Genomic DNA, 19,150 nt, shown 5'->3' with positions numbered 1-19,150 from the left:
CATAAATAATTCCAGAAAAAGAAAACACAATCATGCTTATAAGTTTTGATGTTTGTGGCTTCTTAACTATACTCAAAATGTGGAGAATCCTAAGCTATACTCAAGCTTAGGATCTCACAGGAAATTACTATGCGTAATATATAGCTCAGGAATACTGGGAAGCCTATTGGTACATCACGTTTGTGTCTAGTCTTATTTTTCACTTTTGTTTCTATCAAGTGGTGTGGAGTGTAGTTTCAAAACAAGATTCAGAAACAAGGGGAAAGCTCTTTGGGAGGGGGTAAAAAAGACGCAGCGGCGAAAGTTATCTCTTTGTTCCTTCCTGTTCCTCCCGCAGTTGGGTGAATCAAGGGAGAACAGAGACTGGCTGCGGGGCCTTACTTTCTGCATAGCGCCACCTAGTGGTCCAGGCTGTTAAATGGTTTTTATTTTGCCAAAGGTTGAAAAATCGGAAATTCCGAAGTTGTGAACAGATTTGACAAGCCGTTATTAATATTTGTGGGAGGATGTAAATGCCAGCTGAAGAGTTATTTGGATAGATTTTTTTCCCCAGAGAGCATGTCCACTATCAATAATGGCTGTCTCTTCACCTCTGTGCTGAAGTCGCCTGATGAGGAGTCTACATCCCTGGGTCTCTGGTAAGGAAACACCAGATAGCCCTTTCCACACCTGCCCCGAGCTCCCGGGATTCCACATTGAATTAAATCCCGGCTGCTCCAAGGAAGGTCTGGAATGGAAGCTGGAGGGCAGCCTTCTGATGGGCACTGCTACTAGTTCTGTTTACAGGAGCATGTCTGAAAAAAAGAGCCGGATTTCAACTTTCCTTCCAAGTTAAGATGAAGCAAAGGCTGTAGACTGCGGCTTTTTTTTTTTTTTTTTCTTAGCCAGGCTTTTCATTCCTCTGCAAGCTGCTAAAAATCAGACCTGGCAGCCAGTTAAGAGGGATGTGGGAAGAAAAGAAGAGGAAATAGTGAACAATGAACAGTGATAAAGAGGTTTCTCTTCCTTTTTTTCTTAAAAGCATGCCCACTGCTATTTCCAGACCTAGCCTAAAAAACACAAAGCCCTTGAGAGTAGAGCTGTGAGAAGGCTGAGTTGGCCGCCCAGCTAAAAGCAGCAGAATCCCAGGTACATTCTAAAAGGTTGACTCAATTAGAATCCATTTGGAAAAACAGTTAAGACCTGGAAGTTCTGTTCTTTGGCCCTAGTTTTCTGCTTTTTTGGCATGAGGACTGACAGCAATTAAACAGAAGGTAAGTAGGCAAAGGCCACATACATAGGTGATGGACCTGTTCCAAATTGGTTAGGAGAGAGGTGGGGTGGGGTCATAACTGGGTAGAAATTGGACCAAGGTGATCTTTGAGGATCCCCTGAACTCTGATTCAACACACTCCTTTAACTTGGAATGACACACAAATAGAAATAATCTTCCTGATAAGTTTTGGTAAACTGAGACTATCCTAGAGTGCTTAGCATGAATTAATGATATCGTATGGCTTTATAAAGGGAAGAATGAAAAGAAGGACAAGAAAGTCTAAGAGTTGATGTTATGGATAGTGTATGTATGTTTATGTGTGCAGGTACACGTGTCTGTGTACACACTGATGCTGCACAATTAAATTACAAAAGAAACAAACATTTTCCTTTTCTTGAATTTAGACCCTTACTCCTGCTGTTCAATGTTAGTGGTGCAGCCCTGGCAATATTCAGACACTAACTGGAAAATTTCACCTGGTCTTGCAAAAGCTTTAAGAGCAGGGCTATCAGAGGGTTCCCAAGTACCTGTTTTGGTCAGAGGGATTGAGAAGAGCTGCTGAAGGAGCTTGTTTTCTGACGTTCTCAGGACCACAACCACATCGGCAGGGAGAGTGTCTCTATTTTTCTCAAGAACCCCAGAAGCATCATATAATACCTGTAACATGAATAGCAAACGGCAAATTAGCCAAGTCAACTGTCCATCATTGGTGACACTGGCAACTTGCCTAACCAGTTGTTAATCAACCTCTATATAGAACTCATCTTTACATAGCCATGCTTTCATATCCAGAGCACCAGATAAAGGGAATAATTATGATTTTGACAGACCAGTTTATCTTATTGTCTAGTTGCTTTAGTTTTTGTTTTTTATGGGTTTTTTTGGTTGTTGTTTTTTTTTTTTCTTTCTTGAGATGGAGTCTTACTCTGTCACCCAGGCCGGAGTGCAGTGGCATGATCTTGGCTTACTGCAACCTCCGCCTCCCGGGTTCAAGTGATTCTCCTGCCTCAGCCTCCCGAGTAGCTGGGACCACAGGTACATGTCACCATGCCCAGATAATTTTTTGTATTTTTAGCAGAGATGGGGTTTCACTGTGTTAGCCAGGATGGTCTTGATCTCCTGACCTCATGATCCACCTGCCTCGGCCTCCCAAAGTGCTGGGATTACAGGTGTTAGCCACCGCACCTGGCCTGTCTAGTTGCTTTTTGAAGACTACTATCAAAGATAAATCACATCAGAATAATTATTAAAATATATTAGATACCACGTGCAAAGCATCCATCCTATGAGGTAAACACTATTATTATCTCCATTTTACTGGTAGGCAGGCAGAGACTTAGGAAGAGGCTGAGTAATGTGCCCATGGTCACACATTTCACAAGTGGTAGGTAGGTATCAAAACTCAGGCAGTTTGACTCTATGCTCACAACTACTTTAAGTACTCTCACTGCCTCCCTAGGTCCTCATGAGATCTGAGTGATCACTCAAGGATGCTGAGTAGTTCTTGGTTCTCAGAACAGAAGGGATCCAGTTCAGATAAATTTTAAGGAACACCCTCAGAGAATTCCTTCTCTACAAATAAGCTTTGAATGGCAAATGGATGCAGCAAAGGACACAGAGCCCAGAAAAAATAAAAATAAAAGAAGTTTTTCCCCTAAAATCAAGAAAGGAAAATAGTAAGAAAGAGTCAAGAAGACGGGTGGGTAGGACCTAGTTATAAAAGGACAGAGAGGTGAGAAGAGGAGGACAGGAATGGGAGGCAGAAAAGAGGAATGGGGAGGGGAATCAGGGTAGATGCTGGTATTTCAGACTCTGAGGAGGACCTTAATATGCTAAGGTAAATAAAATATTTAAGGGCAAAAACTGAATTGCAATGTCTAACAAAGATCCAAAATAGATACCATAAAGTACTATGCGGAGAGAAAAATAATCCCCTTCCCTTGTACTAGAATTTCCCAACATCCAGTTAGGAAAATCAGTTCCAATGCCATGATGTGAATATGAATGACAATTTCAATACATCTTAAATCAATAAAATAATCAAAAATGCCTTTTATTGAACTCCTACCAATTTTCTGGACCTACAGCCTCAGCAGAGCCCAGAGGAACCAATTAGCCATAATTCAAATGGCTCCTTTGGGAGTAACATAAGCAAGGAACTTGTGGTTATGGGATAGGGAATTTCCTGAATCAGTCACTAATCTGCTTCAGGAACTTGAAATTGAGACTGAGGCATAATGTATGAAAAGTGGACATTTCAGTTAAGTTGTAAAAGCTTAACATCTGGATAATAATGTGAATTTTTTTTTCTTTTCATCTGGACATTTTGGGGCCCTTAGACATATGATTAAAGTACTAAAAATTGAGTCCCACTGTGATATTAACCTTCCTGCATTACCTACATGTCTCCAAATGACTTTAGAATGTGAACATTTACTGCTAAACACCGCAAAAAGCTGTAATATGTTTTCTCTCTGGAGAGCTGTCAGTTCTAGGCCAAACCTCAGGTGAGAAGCAGATGGCAACACTGTGGGCCACCCCAGTGAGAAATTGCTTCTATGCCAGGGGCAACTTTCTGTGAGTGGCACCACTGAGAAACTTTAAGAATTATGATTAGGTATTCAGGAAGAATTAAAATGGGAAAGAAATCTGTAAGCAATTTCGTGAGCAGCACCGACAGGGTAATACAGACACTTACCCTTTGTCAAATTCAGGTCTAATAACTGTCACACTGGCCTCACCTTTCCAGCATAATGCTGAATGCCAAAGCACAGTTCCACTCCTTTGGGCCTCCAGAAGTATTTGCATCGTAGATTATCTTCAAATTTATCTGTGTGGATTTTTATGTTGGAGAGTTACAATGTGAATTATTTCCTCTTTCAAACAAAAACTTGTTCCTCAAGCCATGAATGACTCAGAATAAGGGCTTTCAGAATAAGGCCTTGATATTAACAAGGGTGGAGAAAGATCACCGATATGATGGGCATTTATCATTATATCCTTGCTTAGTTGTGTAGCATTGTCTTAATGTCAGGCTGTGCTCTAAGATCGTATATTCTCCTGCTGTTTCTAAGAACTCCTAGCATGGACACTGATGACACCAGAGGCCCTGCCAGTTAGTTTTAGAACCTGGTTTAAACTCATCTAGACAACTTGTGACAATGTTATATATAAAAGAAAACCACTGAGGGTTATAATTTCAACTCATAAAAGTGAATCTCTGCCACAAATCAATTTTCCAGCTGGGGAAAAGGCTTGAAACTTTTTGTTCCTCCTTTAACACACGATCTTTGCTATTGTGGTTGAAAGCTTACTAAGTATGAGAAACTGCTAAGCACTAAAGGCACATAAAGACTGAGGCTTCATTGCCCCAAGCACCTCGCAATCTAAGTGAGGAACAAAGGTTGTGAAAAACACTGAAGATTCAAGAATAGGGTACAGAATAGAGGGCCTTTGATGTCAGGACGAGGTGCCCTATATTCATCCTGTAGATAATAGTAACCTAATGAGAAGGTGACTTTAGAAAGACTAAACTAGCTGGGATATCCAGGGTAGATGGGGCAGGTAGGAGCCTGGAAGTCAGGAGACTGGAAAGGGCTTCTGCATGAAATCAGATTAGAGGTGGATGGGGGTACAGGGGAAGACATGAGATGGGGGCACACAAAGGAGGAGAAGCAAACATTGCCTATAGGAAAGAAGAGAGAGGAAGGTGTAAAAATGAAATCAACATGGGGGTAATGCTAATCATGTTGGCAAGAATAGGAAAGTGGGAAGGGGTTAGGAATAGTGATGGGTTTGCTTTAACATTCAAATTCTACCACAACACTTCAATTCAATGAAAAAGAAGGCCTGTATTCTTACAACCCACCATATAAACAAAATATGTAAGGTAAATTCATTAAAGTACGCTCAATTGATGACACGAGCCAAGTTTTGTTCTAAATGTGTATGCCTGTTTCTCAGAAGTTACCTACCAACCAGGGTCTGGTCAGTTGCTTGGGGAAACCGACTTTCCTCATCCAGAAGTGCAAGCAGTCCCAGGGGTTTCTGGAGGAACATGTCCAAGAGCGGGCGGTTGTCCTCATATTCCACGGGTATAGCATCAATGCCTTCATTCTGATATTCCATCTGGAGGGAAATGGATTGTGATTCTCTCCAGCCCAAAACTAGCCTTGGGACCACCAGGATACTTTGACATGGACTTTCTGGGTCTAGCAACATTGAATGCATGTGGAAAGCAGGATATGTTTTATGTGTATAATAAAGGAATCTTCTGCATATAACACCATTAAAGCTGTGCATTTCAATCTGACTTACAAGTGGCCTATGGCAGCAGCTAAACCAGTAAAAGCTCTCTCTCAAACGTGGACTTGGTAACTTATCATTTAGAAACTAATGTACAAGGAAGTGAAGCTGGAAAAAAAATTTATTTTGGTGAGAAATATTGTTTAAACCAAGAAAACAGACTTCTCTTCTGCAAGGAGTTCGACAAAGGAATCATCTAGGGTTGGAAAACTAGAAAAACTCCAGATTACCGGGAAATAAATGGAAGGAACCTGGACTGAAACAAGAGTGGATGGGAGAGGAGTGCTATACAGATTTATCCAGCTCCAGAGATAAAAGCAATGCTGGTATTTTCACTAAATGTCTTTGTGTCTATCTAATCGAAGTTGAGTTTGTGCGTCCTCATGCCTGCATTAAAACAATTATCCCTGCATCGAAGAGGCTTAGCCAGAATGTTTCATTATTGCAACTACTTCATACAGAAGAGAGTCTTAAGGTTTAAGTAAAGGTTGGGGTTGATCAGACTGCTATATAGGCTGCTGCCACAGGAAAAGAGCCCCATCCCTTGGGTCCACTAGTTTCTTACTCTGTCTTATTTATTATTAAACTCATAGAGGGATGATTTCCATTTCTAGAAAACCAAGAACACATCTTACTCTTCCCTGGAGATACCTCTCCAGTGACTGTGGGATCTGGTATATAGCAGATAGGGGATAGGGAGGGCTAGTGTAGCAGTTAAGAACCTATGTCCCGAATTCAAGGTCATCTGTGTCATTTTGAATGCAATCATAAATATTTTTAGTTAAATAAAGTAGAAGAGATACAGCATTTTGAGCAATATGCACGAAAGAGTTTTGACACAAAATTTAAATGAGTGACTTGTCACCAGCTCCACTCAAGAGAGGAAATGTACCTTTCCACAGAAATCAAGACCTTTTCCAGACAAATTTAGACTATTTAGCCAGGACTGCCTTACCCTATTTTCTCTCTAGGGTCTTTTAGTTGTTAGTCTACAGGGTTTCTGCTACAAATTGTGGGCAGCTTGGAGACACCTTTTCCCCCATCAAGTTTAGTTACCTCAGAGTTCACTATTACCTGCTCAAGAGCAAAAACATGCTGATTGAAATAGTACTGGATTTGCTCATTGGCGATGTTTATGCAGAGCTGCTCAAATGAATTTCTCTGAAAATTCTCGAATCCAAAGATATCCAAGATCCCCACATTCATTCCACCTCCTGCACTACTGCATGAGAGAGAAGAATAAAACTCTTTAGGGGAGGAAACACCCACCTCAAGAGGATGAGAATATATGTGCCCAAGTGCTTATCAACTCAAGTACCCAATTCACCCACTCATGGAAAGCAGCATCCTGCCACCCCTAAGAAAAGAAGCAGTTTATGTCTCAAACTATTTGTTCTTTTGGCCTTTCAATAGTATTTTCAACTTCTTTTTTTTTTTTTCAAGCAGTAGAATCCTTTAAAATCTTACTCAGAAACTGCATGTATAAAATAAAATTTTAAAAGTCCTTTTGTTTGAAGGGGTTGCAGCTGTTGCTTATTTATTCTCCCACCTATCTACCCACAAGGATAACTGGAAGAGTACTCTTCAGAATTTGATGTGGTGAATTCCTCCACAATATAGGAAACCACTACGCCTAGGAAAGAGCAAGGAAAAGTAGTCGAAGAAGTAGGAATAGTAATGTAAGATAGTGTGCTTTAAATTTTTTCATAAAATGTCTCTTTGATTCTAAAAACAAAACTATGAAGAGGATATTATTATCCTCATTTTACAGGTGAGAAAACTGACTTAGAACATGCAGCTGATTAAAACCCATTTATGCCTGGTGTTCCATTATTGGAACACAAAGCATATGGGAGTTAGTTATTCACATCCTACTGCTCAAGGTCATCGCCAAGGTCTGATTGAAAAAATTCAAAAAATTGCAACCTCAGGCATAAATGGGTTAAGCTGTAGAGTTTGGGTGCGAACCCAGTTTGTCCAGCTCCCAGCCAAGACTATTCTCTCAAATACTACACTTAGTAGCTCCTTCAGTCATTCGCCTCTCGGGTACAAATGCTTCAACTGTCCTGGATCTCACTGTGTCTTCTAAAAGAGAATGCCTAAACTAGCCGGGCGTGGTGGCACGCACCTGTAATCCCAGCTACTCAAGAGGCGGAGGCAATTGAATCACTTGAACCCTGGAGGTGGAGGTTGCAGTGAGCGGAGATCGTGCCACTGCACTCTGGCCTGGGCAACAGCGTGAGACTCTGACTCCACAAAAAAAAAAAAAAAAAGAAAAGAAAAAGAAAATCCCAGAGAGGACCAAATGCTTCCTTTTGCAAACTCTAAGAGACGGCAGGGTTAATGACAGCTCTCCTGAGACCCTCTGCTCTCCGAGGAACTTGCCATATGTTTTTGTCTGGCTGCAGGAGTGTATTAATGCGATTCACAATCCAGCTGAAGAGCCTCCCATACAGGGCTTTGGACATGGCGTCTCGAACGTCCGCAGCCCTGTCTACAGTGTTGGCACGGATGATGGTCTCGCCCCGGGTGACCACACAGTGGGAGGTGAGGGCCTCCTGGAGCTCTTCAGGGCTAATGCACAGAACAGAGGCAGCTGAAACAAAGAGTAAGGATAACACGGAATGTAGCCAGACCTTCATTCAGTCAGTCTGTCAGCATTTATTCAACACCTACTATGTGCCAGACTCCATTTGGGTACTTTTGACTCAAAGATAAACAGGCTAGATCTCTAACCCCAAGAAGCTTCCAGACTGACACAGTATCTCCCAAACTGTTCTGAAAGCTCTTACTTCATAGATGCTTGATGAAAAAAAAGGAAGAGGAGGTGGTCTTTTGCCAAATAAATTGGGGAAATAGCTGCAGACTGTATTCTACCCTTAGTCACAAAATACATTCATATATTAAAGGCCCTAAAATGTCCTACAGTTTTAACACAAAAAGGTTTTTACTTCATTTAAATCAATTTGTTTCTTTGTTGTTCATAATTGAGGATTCTCACTCTTTGTGCCACCATAATTACCCGTGGAACTTTAAAAATAAATAGGTGCCTGCTTTCTCTCCTGTATATGCTGATTTAGTGGATTCAGAATGGGCCCAACCTCCTGTATTTTTTTCAGTTTGTAGATGCTTTTTTAAAGACAGCCAAGGTTAAAAACCACTGCCCGCAGTGAGCCGAGATAGCGCCATTGCACTCCAGCCTGGGAGACAGAGCGAGACTCCGCCTCGAAAAAAAAAAAAAAAAAAAACCACTGCTCAAAATTACCTGCCATAGAATTCTTTTCTGCAGAATACTTGCAGCTTATGGAAGGAACACTGGTGTTCCACAGGACATCCTTGGGGAAATACTAGTTCATGAAAACATCCAGAGCCATTAGAAAGACCAGCAGGCTGGGCGAATCCCAACACTTTGGGAGGCCGAGGGGGGTGGATCATGAGGTCAGGAGTTCAAGACCAGCCTGGCCAAGATGGTGAAACCCCGTCTCTACTAAAAATACAAAAATTAGCCAGGCGTGGTGGCAGGCACCTGTAATCCAAGCTACTCTGGAGGCTGAGGCAAAGAACTGCTTGAACCTGGGAGGCAGAGGTTGCAGTGAGCGGAGATCGCACCACTGGACTCCAGCCTGGATGACAGAGCGAGACTCCATCTCCATAAAAAAAAAAAAAAAAAAAAGGACCAGCAAATGCTGCATTATATTTTACAGAGCCTAAAGAAGCATGTGCTTTGGCAACAACAGAGCCCACAAATATCAAATAATTACCATTTTGCAAAGCTTCAGCATTGGGCACCTCACTTTTATCAGTCTGATGTTGAGAGGAAATAGCTGCAAACTCAATGTTCCCAATATTCAAAATCCCAGCCAAAATTCTGTACACTGAGTGCACCTCCTGAAAAGGACACCAAGAACCATATATGAAGGTCGTTGCCGGTCAAACTAATGAACCATTAGACCTGTAGTGGAAACTACTAGTTGTCTACCAAAGTCCATTCTCCCTCTTTTCCTGGACACAGCAAAATTTCCCAAACCTCTTTGCAGTTAGAGGTCGTCATATAACTACATTTTAACAATGAAGCGAGCAGAATGACGTGGGTCACTTCTGGGCCCAGGCCTTACCGGCATGAGCATGCCTCCTCCATGCTTTCCTTCTCATTATTGCCGGCTGGAACTCCCAGCACAGCCTTACCATGCCACTGATGAGGATGCCTTAGACCAACAATTGCATAAACGGAGTTGCTCTGCAACCTGAACCTCTTATCTGGAAATGGTTATTAAGAGATAACTAATCTTCTTTGTTCTTTAAGCCACTTTCAGCCTTTTACCCTAACTAATACCAGCTCCCAAATTCAGGTATGATCTTTTGTTCAAAGCAAGAGAGGAGCTGTTTCCTTAACCTCTTTTGAATATCGCTTTTATGAAGTAGTTGGGAAGACATTCATTCATGGCTCCTAGAACATTTTAAAGTTAAATGATGGAATATATAGTTATGAAGTCAGGAAATATTTTGAAAGACTCACTAGAAATTATCTGTGATAATTGTTTATTAAATTATACTTTTATATAACAAGAAATATATATAATTAACCTTTTTTTTTTTTTGAGATAGAGTCTTGCTCTGTCACCCTGGCTGGAGTACAGTGGCACAATCTTGGCTCACTGCAACCTCTGCCTCCAGGGTTCAAGCAATTCTCCTGCCTCAGCCTTCCAAGTAGCTGGGATTACAGACATGCACCACCACACCCAGCTCTTTTTGGTATTTTTTAGTAGAGTGGAGTTTTGCCCTGTTGGCCAGACTGGTCTCTTTTTTTTTTTTTTTTTTTGAGACGGAGTTTCGCTCTTGTTGCCCAGGCTGGAGTGCAATGGCGCGATCTCGGCTCACCGCAACCTCCGCCTCCCGGGTCCAAGCAATTCTCCTGCCTCAGCCTCCCGATTAGCTGAGATTACAGACATGCACTACCATGCCTGGCCAATTTTGTATTTTTAGTAGAGATGGGGTTTCTCCATGTTGAGGCTGGTCTCGAACTCCTGACCTCAGGTGATCTGCCCGCCTCAGCCTCCCAAAGTGCTGGGATTCCAGGCGTGAGCCACCACTCCTGACCAACAATTAACTTTTAAACAACACAGGTTGGAACTTCACATGTCCTCCTATACATGGATATTTTTCAACCAAACACGGATCAAAAATACAGTATTCACAAGATGTGAAACCCACATATACAGAGGGCTGACTTTTCATGTCCTGACTGCAGGACTCGAGTATGCTTGGATTTTGGCATATGAATTGGGGGTTCCCGGAACTAATCCCTCACATATACGGAGGGACTATTGTATTTGTTCTTTGCTCCCAGTTCCTGGCACAAAAGCATCTAAAACCCTTGAAAGTGAGTGATAGGAATGCTAGGAGTCTTTCGTTATTTACAACAAGCCCCTTTCAACCATACCTGAGTTTATACTAAGCAAGTGACTCTTGGTGGACCTCTAGATAGCTTTAGGATGGAGAGCTGGTTGCCAGAGGAACCAATCATGTGATTAGAGAGTTCAAACTTTTGAGTCCTCCTCAACCCAATCTCTGGGGAGCAGAGAGGTATTAGACATTGAGTTAATCACCAATGGCCAATGATTAACCAATCATGTGAATATAATGGAACCTCCGTAAAAACCCCTAAATGATGAGATTCGGAGAGCTTTCAGGTTGGTGAACACATGGGTGCTGGGAGAGTGGTGTGCTCAGAGGGAATGGAAGCTCTATGTTACTTCCCACATACTTTGCCATATGCATTTTTTCCATTTGACTATTCTTGAGTTGTATCCTTTTTTTTTTTTTTTTTTTTTCTTTTGAGACAGAGTTTTGCTCTTGTTGCCCAGGCTGGAGTGCAATGGCGTGATCATGGCTTACTAAAACCTCCGCCACCCAGGTTCAAGTGATTCTCCTGCCTCAGCCTCCTGAGTAGCTAGGATTATAGGCGCCTGCCACCATGCCCAGCTAAATTTTTGTATTTTTAGTAGAGATGGCATTTCACCATGTTGGTCAGGCTGGTCTTGAACTCCTGACCTCAGGTGATCCACCCGCCTCAGACTCCCAAAGTGCTGGGATTCCAGCCATGAGCCACCACGCCCGGCAGAGTTGTATCCTATATAATAAAACAGTAATGGTAAGTAAAGTGTTTTCCTGAGTTCTAGAAACTATTCTAGCAAATTATCCAACCTGAGGAGGGAGTTGTGGGGACTCTCAATTTATAGCCAGTCAGTCAGAAGTATAGGAGACAGAAGTATAGGTATCTGGAGTCAGGGTAGTCTTGTGGGACTGAGCCCTTAGCTTGTGGGATCTGATGCTAACTCCAGGTGGAGAGTGTCAGAATTGAGTGAATTGTAGGACAACCAGCTGGTGCCAGATAATTTGCAGGTATGGGGGAGAAAAACCCACATATTTGTTGTCAGAAATGTGAGTAAAAATGGTTCCGATTATCTAAGCTCTATTTTTATATTGAAAGTTGAATACATATGTATCATTAATGGTAAAAAGAAATTAAGGTGTATTTACTTATTTAAAAACTTACATTTTCTACATGTGAAACAACGAAATATATAGCCAGGAAAATTTTGCATTTTATGCTTATAGACAGAGAAAAGTACTTTCACAAAAATACTCAGGCAGGTAACTTGATTTGGTACTCTACACAGCAACAAAGGAATAGGAACGGTCACCGGACCATTGATAAAGCATTGCCTCACAGATTACAACTTCCTATAAACATTACTCAGTAAAGCCAAAAAAAGGAACACAGACTATAATAGTGACATCTGCTGGATACCTGATAATGCTACAAAGACAAATGAAGATTTTAAACCAGGCTTCTACAATGGATAAATGTTATTCTTCCAACTTCTAAATCAAAGGCAATATGTCATGTTTTTTTTACTTAAGAATCATTGTTTAACCACCCAACTTAAGAGTGGCTAAGGAGAACACCTACTAAGTAGGTTTTCTGGGACTTGCTCGGATTTAACATGACAGCACCTCGTTACTTTGATCAATACAGTGTGAAGCTTGCTCACTACACTGAGCAACTCCCACAGAGGCAGATCCCAGGGGGTAAAACAGAGACTCTTGCAGTGAGTTCTACATCAGCTGCTTCTATATCCAGTTATCTCAAGAGGTTATCTGAAACTCTCAGTACTCTCAGAAAAAATAAATGTATTTCCTGTAATTAAAACACACATCACACAAAGACTCTCTCTCTCTCTCTTTCTTCATGTATTACAGTACAAGCTCTGAAACCTCCCAAAATAAGGCTTCCAGCATTTCACCACTGGGATAATCACCATAGAAAATGACTGTCAAAAACTATACCCTTGAAACCAGCATCTTGCCCTGTTGCTTCTCTGGCACTACCCTCTTCAGCATAGTGCCTAGACAACCATTTAAAGTGAAAAACTATCTATGACCCTGAGAAAAACTTTTAGGTTCAAACACTGTGTGAATCACTGAAATTAATGACCGATTGGGTCTCCTTCCTTGATTTAGTGAGAACTAACAGCGGGGTAACCAATGCTCACCTTATTAAGGAGTTTATATTTCTGGGCTATTCCATCCACTTGACTCCATCAGTCCTAACCTTGGGTTAATTAGTTCTCCCTTTCTGATCTAGGAGCCTCTGCTTTCAGGTCAAAACATCAGTTACACTCATGGCAAAATTCAATTAGTTATATGTCCACCTGAGGGATTACTCTTCCTGCCTTAAAACTTTTCAATCAAATTTTTCTTATTGTCTCCCCACAGACAGCCAGGGAAGGTTTTTTCACCTTCTTTACCTTGTCCATTTTCTCTTGCTTCATCTCCAGCTACAGAGCCTTTCCTGGCATCTCTGCCTTTTCTGCAGAATCTTGCTATGCTGCTATCTCTTTTTATTTCTACCAGTTTTCAACTTTCTATATTATAAAGTGGAATAGCTTTACTCAAGAAGACCAAGTCCTCCAACTGGGTTTCTCAATTTATTGTTGATGAGTATAAACTGTTTCACTACCAATCAGCAACAGTGGGAAAGAAAGAGCATTTCTCCATCAAAGCCCCACTGCAGGATGTCTGATATTTTCTTCTCTTTTCTCATAAGACACTTCTTTTGATGTAGTATTCTCTTGATAGAGTTGAGGCTAATTGAAAAGTTGAGAGAAAACTTAGTTTTCTCTGTTAGCCTGGTGCTACTCTAAGAAAATCCCCCTTGGCCTGGCTCACAGGCATCTCCAGTAGTCGTTTCTCTGGTATATCCCTAGGAATTTACTTCCGTTCCCAGTCTCTCTTTCCTTTCTTTCTTTTTTGTAAATCTCTTCAGTTTTTCATCAGTTCTTCCCTAAGCACTGCATTAGGACCAGCTGAAGGACCTCCCTACAGTCTCTATTCCAGCACTTCTCGGTCTCCTTTGCAGAGGCTCACAACTTTTGTCATCTTAAAAGTCAATGGTATCCTATTGTCTGTCATCAAGACATTAGAAATCCTCAAGACTCCCAAGTCATATTTTCACATATAATCCTTCAATCTCTCTTCAGAGCAGTACTCTCTCAATTCATAATCTATTTTGAAGAAAGGGAAGAAATTTTGCGCCGATCTCAAAGGCTTCTCCCTAACCTCTCCAACAGGGATCTATAGTGTACGTCCAATCTTGACCATCACATAGATCATCTGCCCAAAAAGTTTTCATGTAGCATTAAATAGAAACATATCTAAAACCCAATTTATGTAATATGTTAATTCCTACCAGGAAGACAAATATAATTTTAAACAAAAATATTATGGTTTGGCTCCAGAAATAAGAGTTGAAAAGCACAATCTTCACAATAAGGTCTTAGGTATAATCCCCCAGCCCTCCACAAAGAGTCATCATCATTATTAGTGGAAGACTCCTCCACCAGGGAAATTTCTTTACAATAAACTCAGGGTCAAGTGTTCTTTCAGATACTTTGGCTGTTGTCCCAGAATTAAAATTCATGCTCCTGACTCCACACTAAAGTTTGCTACTCATAATTTTGCTGTAAGGGTTTGAGAAAAACTAAAGGGATTCCTGCAGGGAACTAGTGACATTATAAAAAAGGAGAAGAACCATAATTTTGATTGACTTGACCAGTTCATTTAAGCTTTATCTAGAAATGTCTGCCAGAAAAACTTAAGAGAAAGTTCTGTTACATCAGCATTTGGCATCTTTTTCCTGACTACCTTCAACTGGATCTTTCTGAATTTAGTCACACTACTTTTTGAGTTTATAAACATAAAGTGAACCGAATTAACTCAGCAAAACAGGTTGTCTGCAGAGATCAAACCACAGAATTCAGAGTTGGAGAGATAAGATCCTGCTTCTTCCTTTCATTTCTAAGGTTGCAGCTTATATAAATTGGTTTATTTCCTGTATGAATTAATGTGGGACATGGTGAAAATATACACACATAACATCATTACATTCTGGTTATTCATTTAACAGTACAGACCAGGCACAAATTAAAAATGTTCACCGTCTTTTACATTTTTTTCTTTTCATGTTTATTCATACAGTCATTCATTTATTTCTATTGTACCTTTTTTCCCAGAGGGGCTAGGGATGGCTTACTTCAAGGACATATACTTAACATACTTAATTCTTCTGTTTTTAATGCTTTAGTGTTGTTGTACTAAAACAGATTTTAACAGTTTTCAATGTTGTTTATCCTGAAACAGATAGCATCTGTTTCATTATTATTAGCAGTACAATGCTATTATTAGAATGGCACCATTATATACTTTCTTTTAACCCACCTAAGCCTGAGGTTGCAATTTTTTGAATTTTTGCAATCAGACCTTGGTGATGACCTTGAGCAGTAGGGTATAAATAACTCCCACGTGTTTAGCATTCCAATAATGGAACACTAGGCATAAATGGGTTCAGCTAGGATCAGTCTCTTCACAGTATTCTATAACTATATTTGTACTCAAAGAAAACAAAATATTAACTCTATTAATGATTATTAACCTTGACTTCTCTATGGTTCCTGTACCCTTTTAAGGACATGTGCCCCTGCGTACTTTGGCATGACACAAGTGACTTTAAATTGCTCCACTGCCATTCCTACCATGCTTTAACTCTTCTGGGGATGCATCTTTGATTTAAAAAACCTGTTCTATAAGTTAATAACCACAAAGGTCCTTTAACAATGCTAGAACCTGTTTAATTGCCCCCCTCTAAGAAGCCAAGGAAAATATATTTATATTTTTATCTGACCTTTGGGATTTTCCATTGTCTGTCAGTTTAAAGTCTGCGGGAGGCTGACAGAGAAAATTAACAGCTGGCTAGACAGAAAAAAAGAAAGGTACTATTATGATTAAAATCAACCATGCAGGGGAGGGAAGGTCTAGCCAATCATACTGCATTACACAGAAGTAATCCTTTATCTGGAGTGGCCATCTCAGGGTAACTGGAGTGTCTTGTAATCTAATCCCTTAAGATTTAACACTCTCACCTACCTCCTAATAATTCACCCCCTTTGTTGGAAAAGCAAAATAATCTATATATTTTGCAAAATTGATGGCATGAAGCCCAGAAACTATGACATAATGTATCACAGAGTAATATTTGAGTCTAGGGTTATAAATATTGTCTGTCACCCCTAGCATATATTTAATACAGACAGCCTGTATCTAGGATGATAAGGGTAGTACAGTATTGGCCAGGCATGGTGGCTTATGCCTGTAATCCCAGCACTTTGGGAGGCTGAGGCAGGTGGATCACTTGAGGTCAGGAGTTCAAGACCAGCTTGGCCAACATGGTGAAACCCTGTCTCTACTAAAAATACAAAAATTAGTCAGGTGTGGTGGCACACACCTGTAATCCCAGCTACTCGGGAGGCTGAAGCAGGAGAATCACTTGAAGCCAGGAGACAGAGGTTGCAGTGAGCTGAGATCCTGCCACTGCACTCCAGCCTGGGTGACAGAGTAAGATTCTGTCTCAAAAAAAAAAAAAAAAAAAGTAGTACAGTACTTAGAGCTATAGTTAATAATGTGCAACTGTGTACCCTGGAGAAGGAAATAACTGCAAGAAAGTTGAAAGTGTTTTAATTAATTTGTCTTGTTACCTAAGGAGCTACTTGCATAAATATATTTCTGTGACTTGGGTGTCATCTACCTATTCCTGTACTCCTACCCCCCGTTCACTTTAATGGTTGGAAGAACCCTCAATCAGAAAAAAAAAAAAAACCCACAGTATTGTTTTGGTATTTGTTATTACACGTGTAATGAATTGATGACAATGATAACAATTTATCAGCACATGGTCCTTAAAACAGTGCTCCCCTAGTTTGATGTTCATCTGGACTTCTTGTTAAAATGATTATATTCTGATGCAGTCATTCTTGGATAAACCTCAGGGTCTGCATTTCTAATAAGTTCTCAGGTGATAACAATGTTTCTGGTCCTGGGACCACACTTTGAGTAGCAAGACCTTATAACATGACCAACATGGCATTTGAAAGCAAGTATCTTATCCCAAGTGAGAAATACCACATCTTTACTCACATTCATATAAGAATATTGTCACTTGAGTTTCTCTTTTGATCATCACTTACTTTGTCCGTGAACCCTATAATCCTGAAGCAATGCTGAATTGCTTCGAATTGTCTTCTGTAAGACTCCTTGGAAGTTATGTCGTGCATCACCCTTCCAGCTTCATCAGCTATGTACCTAAATGAAGTGGAGCATGATCAAACAGAATGAGCACTGACTTGGAAAGTGGTACAGGCATTTCCATTTTTTGTTTGTTGTTTGTTTAAAGATGGGACCTCACTCTGTTGCCCAGCCTGAAGTGCAGTGGTGTGATCATAGCTCACTGCAGCCTTGAACTCCTGGGCTCTAGTGATCCTCCTGCCTCAGCCTCCTGAGTAGCTTGGACTACAGATGTATGCCATCACACCCAGCTAATTTTTATTTATTTATTTTTTTTGAGACAGGGTCTTGCTCTGTCACCCAGGCTGGAGCGCAGTGGCATGAACTTGGCTCACTGCAGCCTCGACCTCCCAGGCTCAAGCAGTCCTCCCACCTCAGCCTCCCGAGTAGCTAATTAAAAAAAAAAATTGTAGAGACAGAGACTCACTATGCTGCCCTGGCTGGTCTCAAACTCCAGGCTTCAAGTAATCCTCCCACTTCAGCTTGCCAAAGCACTGGGATTACAGGCATGAGCCGCCACACCCAGCCCATTTCCTTTATAGTCTAATACTGTGGTAGAATAATGATGCAAATGGCTGAAAAAAAATAAACCATGTGCAGTTGAGTTTTTGAACTTTCTAGACAATGAAAATGGTGGATACTTCCTGCCACCTCATCCTGGGCACTTTAGTTAAATAGACTGTGAGTTTCCAGTTAGGAAAACAGCTCCATTTACTTCCAAGTTTGTCAACTGCTAATTGTACATTCATCAAAAATTAACAACCAACCCCCCTGACACTTACCTAGGAGGTTTTTCCTCAGGAAGTCTGAAGTCAGAAAGCTTCTTTTGGTGATGAAGACCAGCATAAATATAGTAAAATATGTGAAAATTTTTCTCTCCCCTAAAAAAAAAAGAGACTTTAGTAATAATATATTCTGGCTTCCCCATCCCAAGTATTTTACACCATTTCCTTTCTGTACAAAAGATGATTCCATGGCAAATTTGTATTTTCAGGCAATTAAATATTATAAATCCCACTTACCGAATAGTGATAGGATTAGTATAGTAATTGTCATAATGTTGCATTATTAAACACACTTTACTACAAGCAGAAGGTTTCAGGGAATGGGACATTTACAGGAAACAGCTCGAGTTACATATGTTGAGCTCTTTCTATTGCAGCCCAAATGCCTACTGCCTTCTGCTTGTACCACATGTTGCTTCAGAGACAGTGAGGTCCAGCTTAGAGACATCAGCCAAATCCTCTACTTTACTGGAGCCCTAGACAGGAAGTGGCCTGCAAGTCTCACAGCAGGTTAGGGAGCAGAATTGGTCCAGAACTGAGGTTTTCACTCTCCCAAGCTGGTATTCTTAAAAGTACTACTCAAAATGTCATTCATTAGTCTGGTCTCCTGCCATCCACCTCTTTTAGGCTACCCTGGCCAGGGTCCTTTCAGATAGGTGCTACTCTAAGCATAGCCTGTGGACTGCTGTCAGTTTATAAAAAGAGAAGGAACTGGTAAGTACATGCCTAGACATTTTATAGCAAGTGACATTGCCATGACATCCAAGAGCATGATAATTTTTCTGATAATTAATTTTCATTGCATTTTACAAAGGTATTAGTTCAAAATGGGTTGGAGATTTTTTTTAAAAAGTGGTCCTTTAGCACAGAGTTTGAAAAGCACTGCTCCACATCCCCTTCTTTCCTCTGGAGGAGGACAGTCTCTTCTGTAGATACCCTTGGATTTTGGCAAATCTTTTCTTTGGTCAACCTAGCTTCATGGAAAGAAATCATGTCTTTCTTCTCCCCTTATCCGCCTTTGTGGCATGGCCCCCATTCTGTTCAGCCTCTCCTGGGTCTCCTCATCTTCCTTTGGTTGTTTATCCTGTCAAAGCCCTTCTGTGACATTCTTTATCCCTGCCCTGTA

At 40.8% G+C, this 19,150-nt stretch overlaps 1 protein-coding gene across 1 annotated transcript in view; it reads right to left on the bottom strand.

Moving 5' to 3' along the window:
• The window catches only part of MYO3B (myosin IIIB), a 482,619-nt gene that overhangs the window by 251,762 nt on the left and 211,707 nt on the right, over positions 1-19,150 (bottom strand). Inside the window, exons 15-22 of the mRNA XM_063595441.1 lie at positions 18,022-18,120; positions 17,143-17,257; positions 9,322-9,448; positions 7,946-8,156; positions 6,635-6,782; positions 5,230-5,383; positions 3,997-4,085; positions 1,783-1,912 (exon numbers count right to left, since the gene is read on the bottom strand). Coding sequence (XP_063451511.1) covers positions 1,783-1,912; positions 3,997-4,085; positions 5,230-5,383; positions 6,635-6,782; positions 7,946-8,156; positions 9,322-9,448; positions 17,143-17,257; positions 18,022-18,120 — 1,073 coding nt within the window. The remainder of the gene's footprint in view (positions 1-1,782; positions 1,913-3,996; positions 4,086-5,229; positions 5,384-6,634; positions 6,783-7,945; positions 8,157-9,321; positions 9,449-17,142; positions 17,258-18,021; positions 18,121-19,150) is intronic.

This window comes from Pan paniscus, chromosome 13 (genome assembly GCF_029289425.2).
Source record: "Pan paniscus chromosome 13, NHGRI_mPanPan1-v2.0_pri, whole genome shotgun sequence".
Classification (NCBI taxonomy): domain Eukaryota; kingdom Metazoa; phylum Chordata; class Mammalia; order Primates; family Hominidae; genus Pan; species Pan paniscus.
Note: the sequence above shows the minus strand (reverse complement) of the source record. Positions and strands in the feature narration are given on the sequence as shown.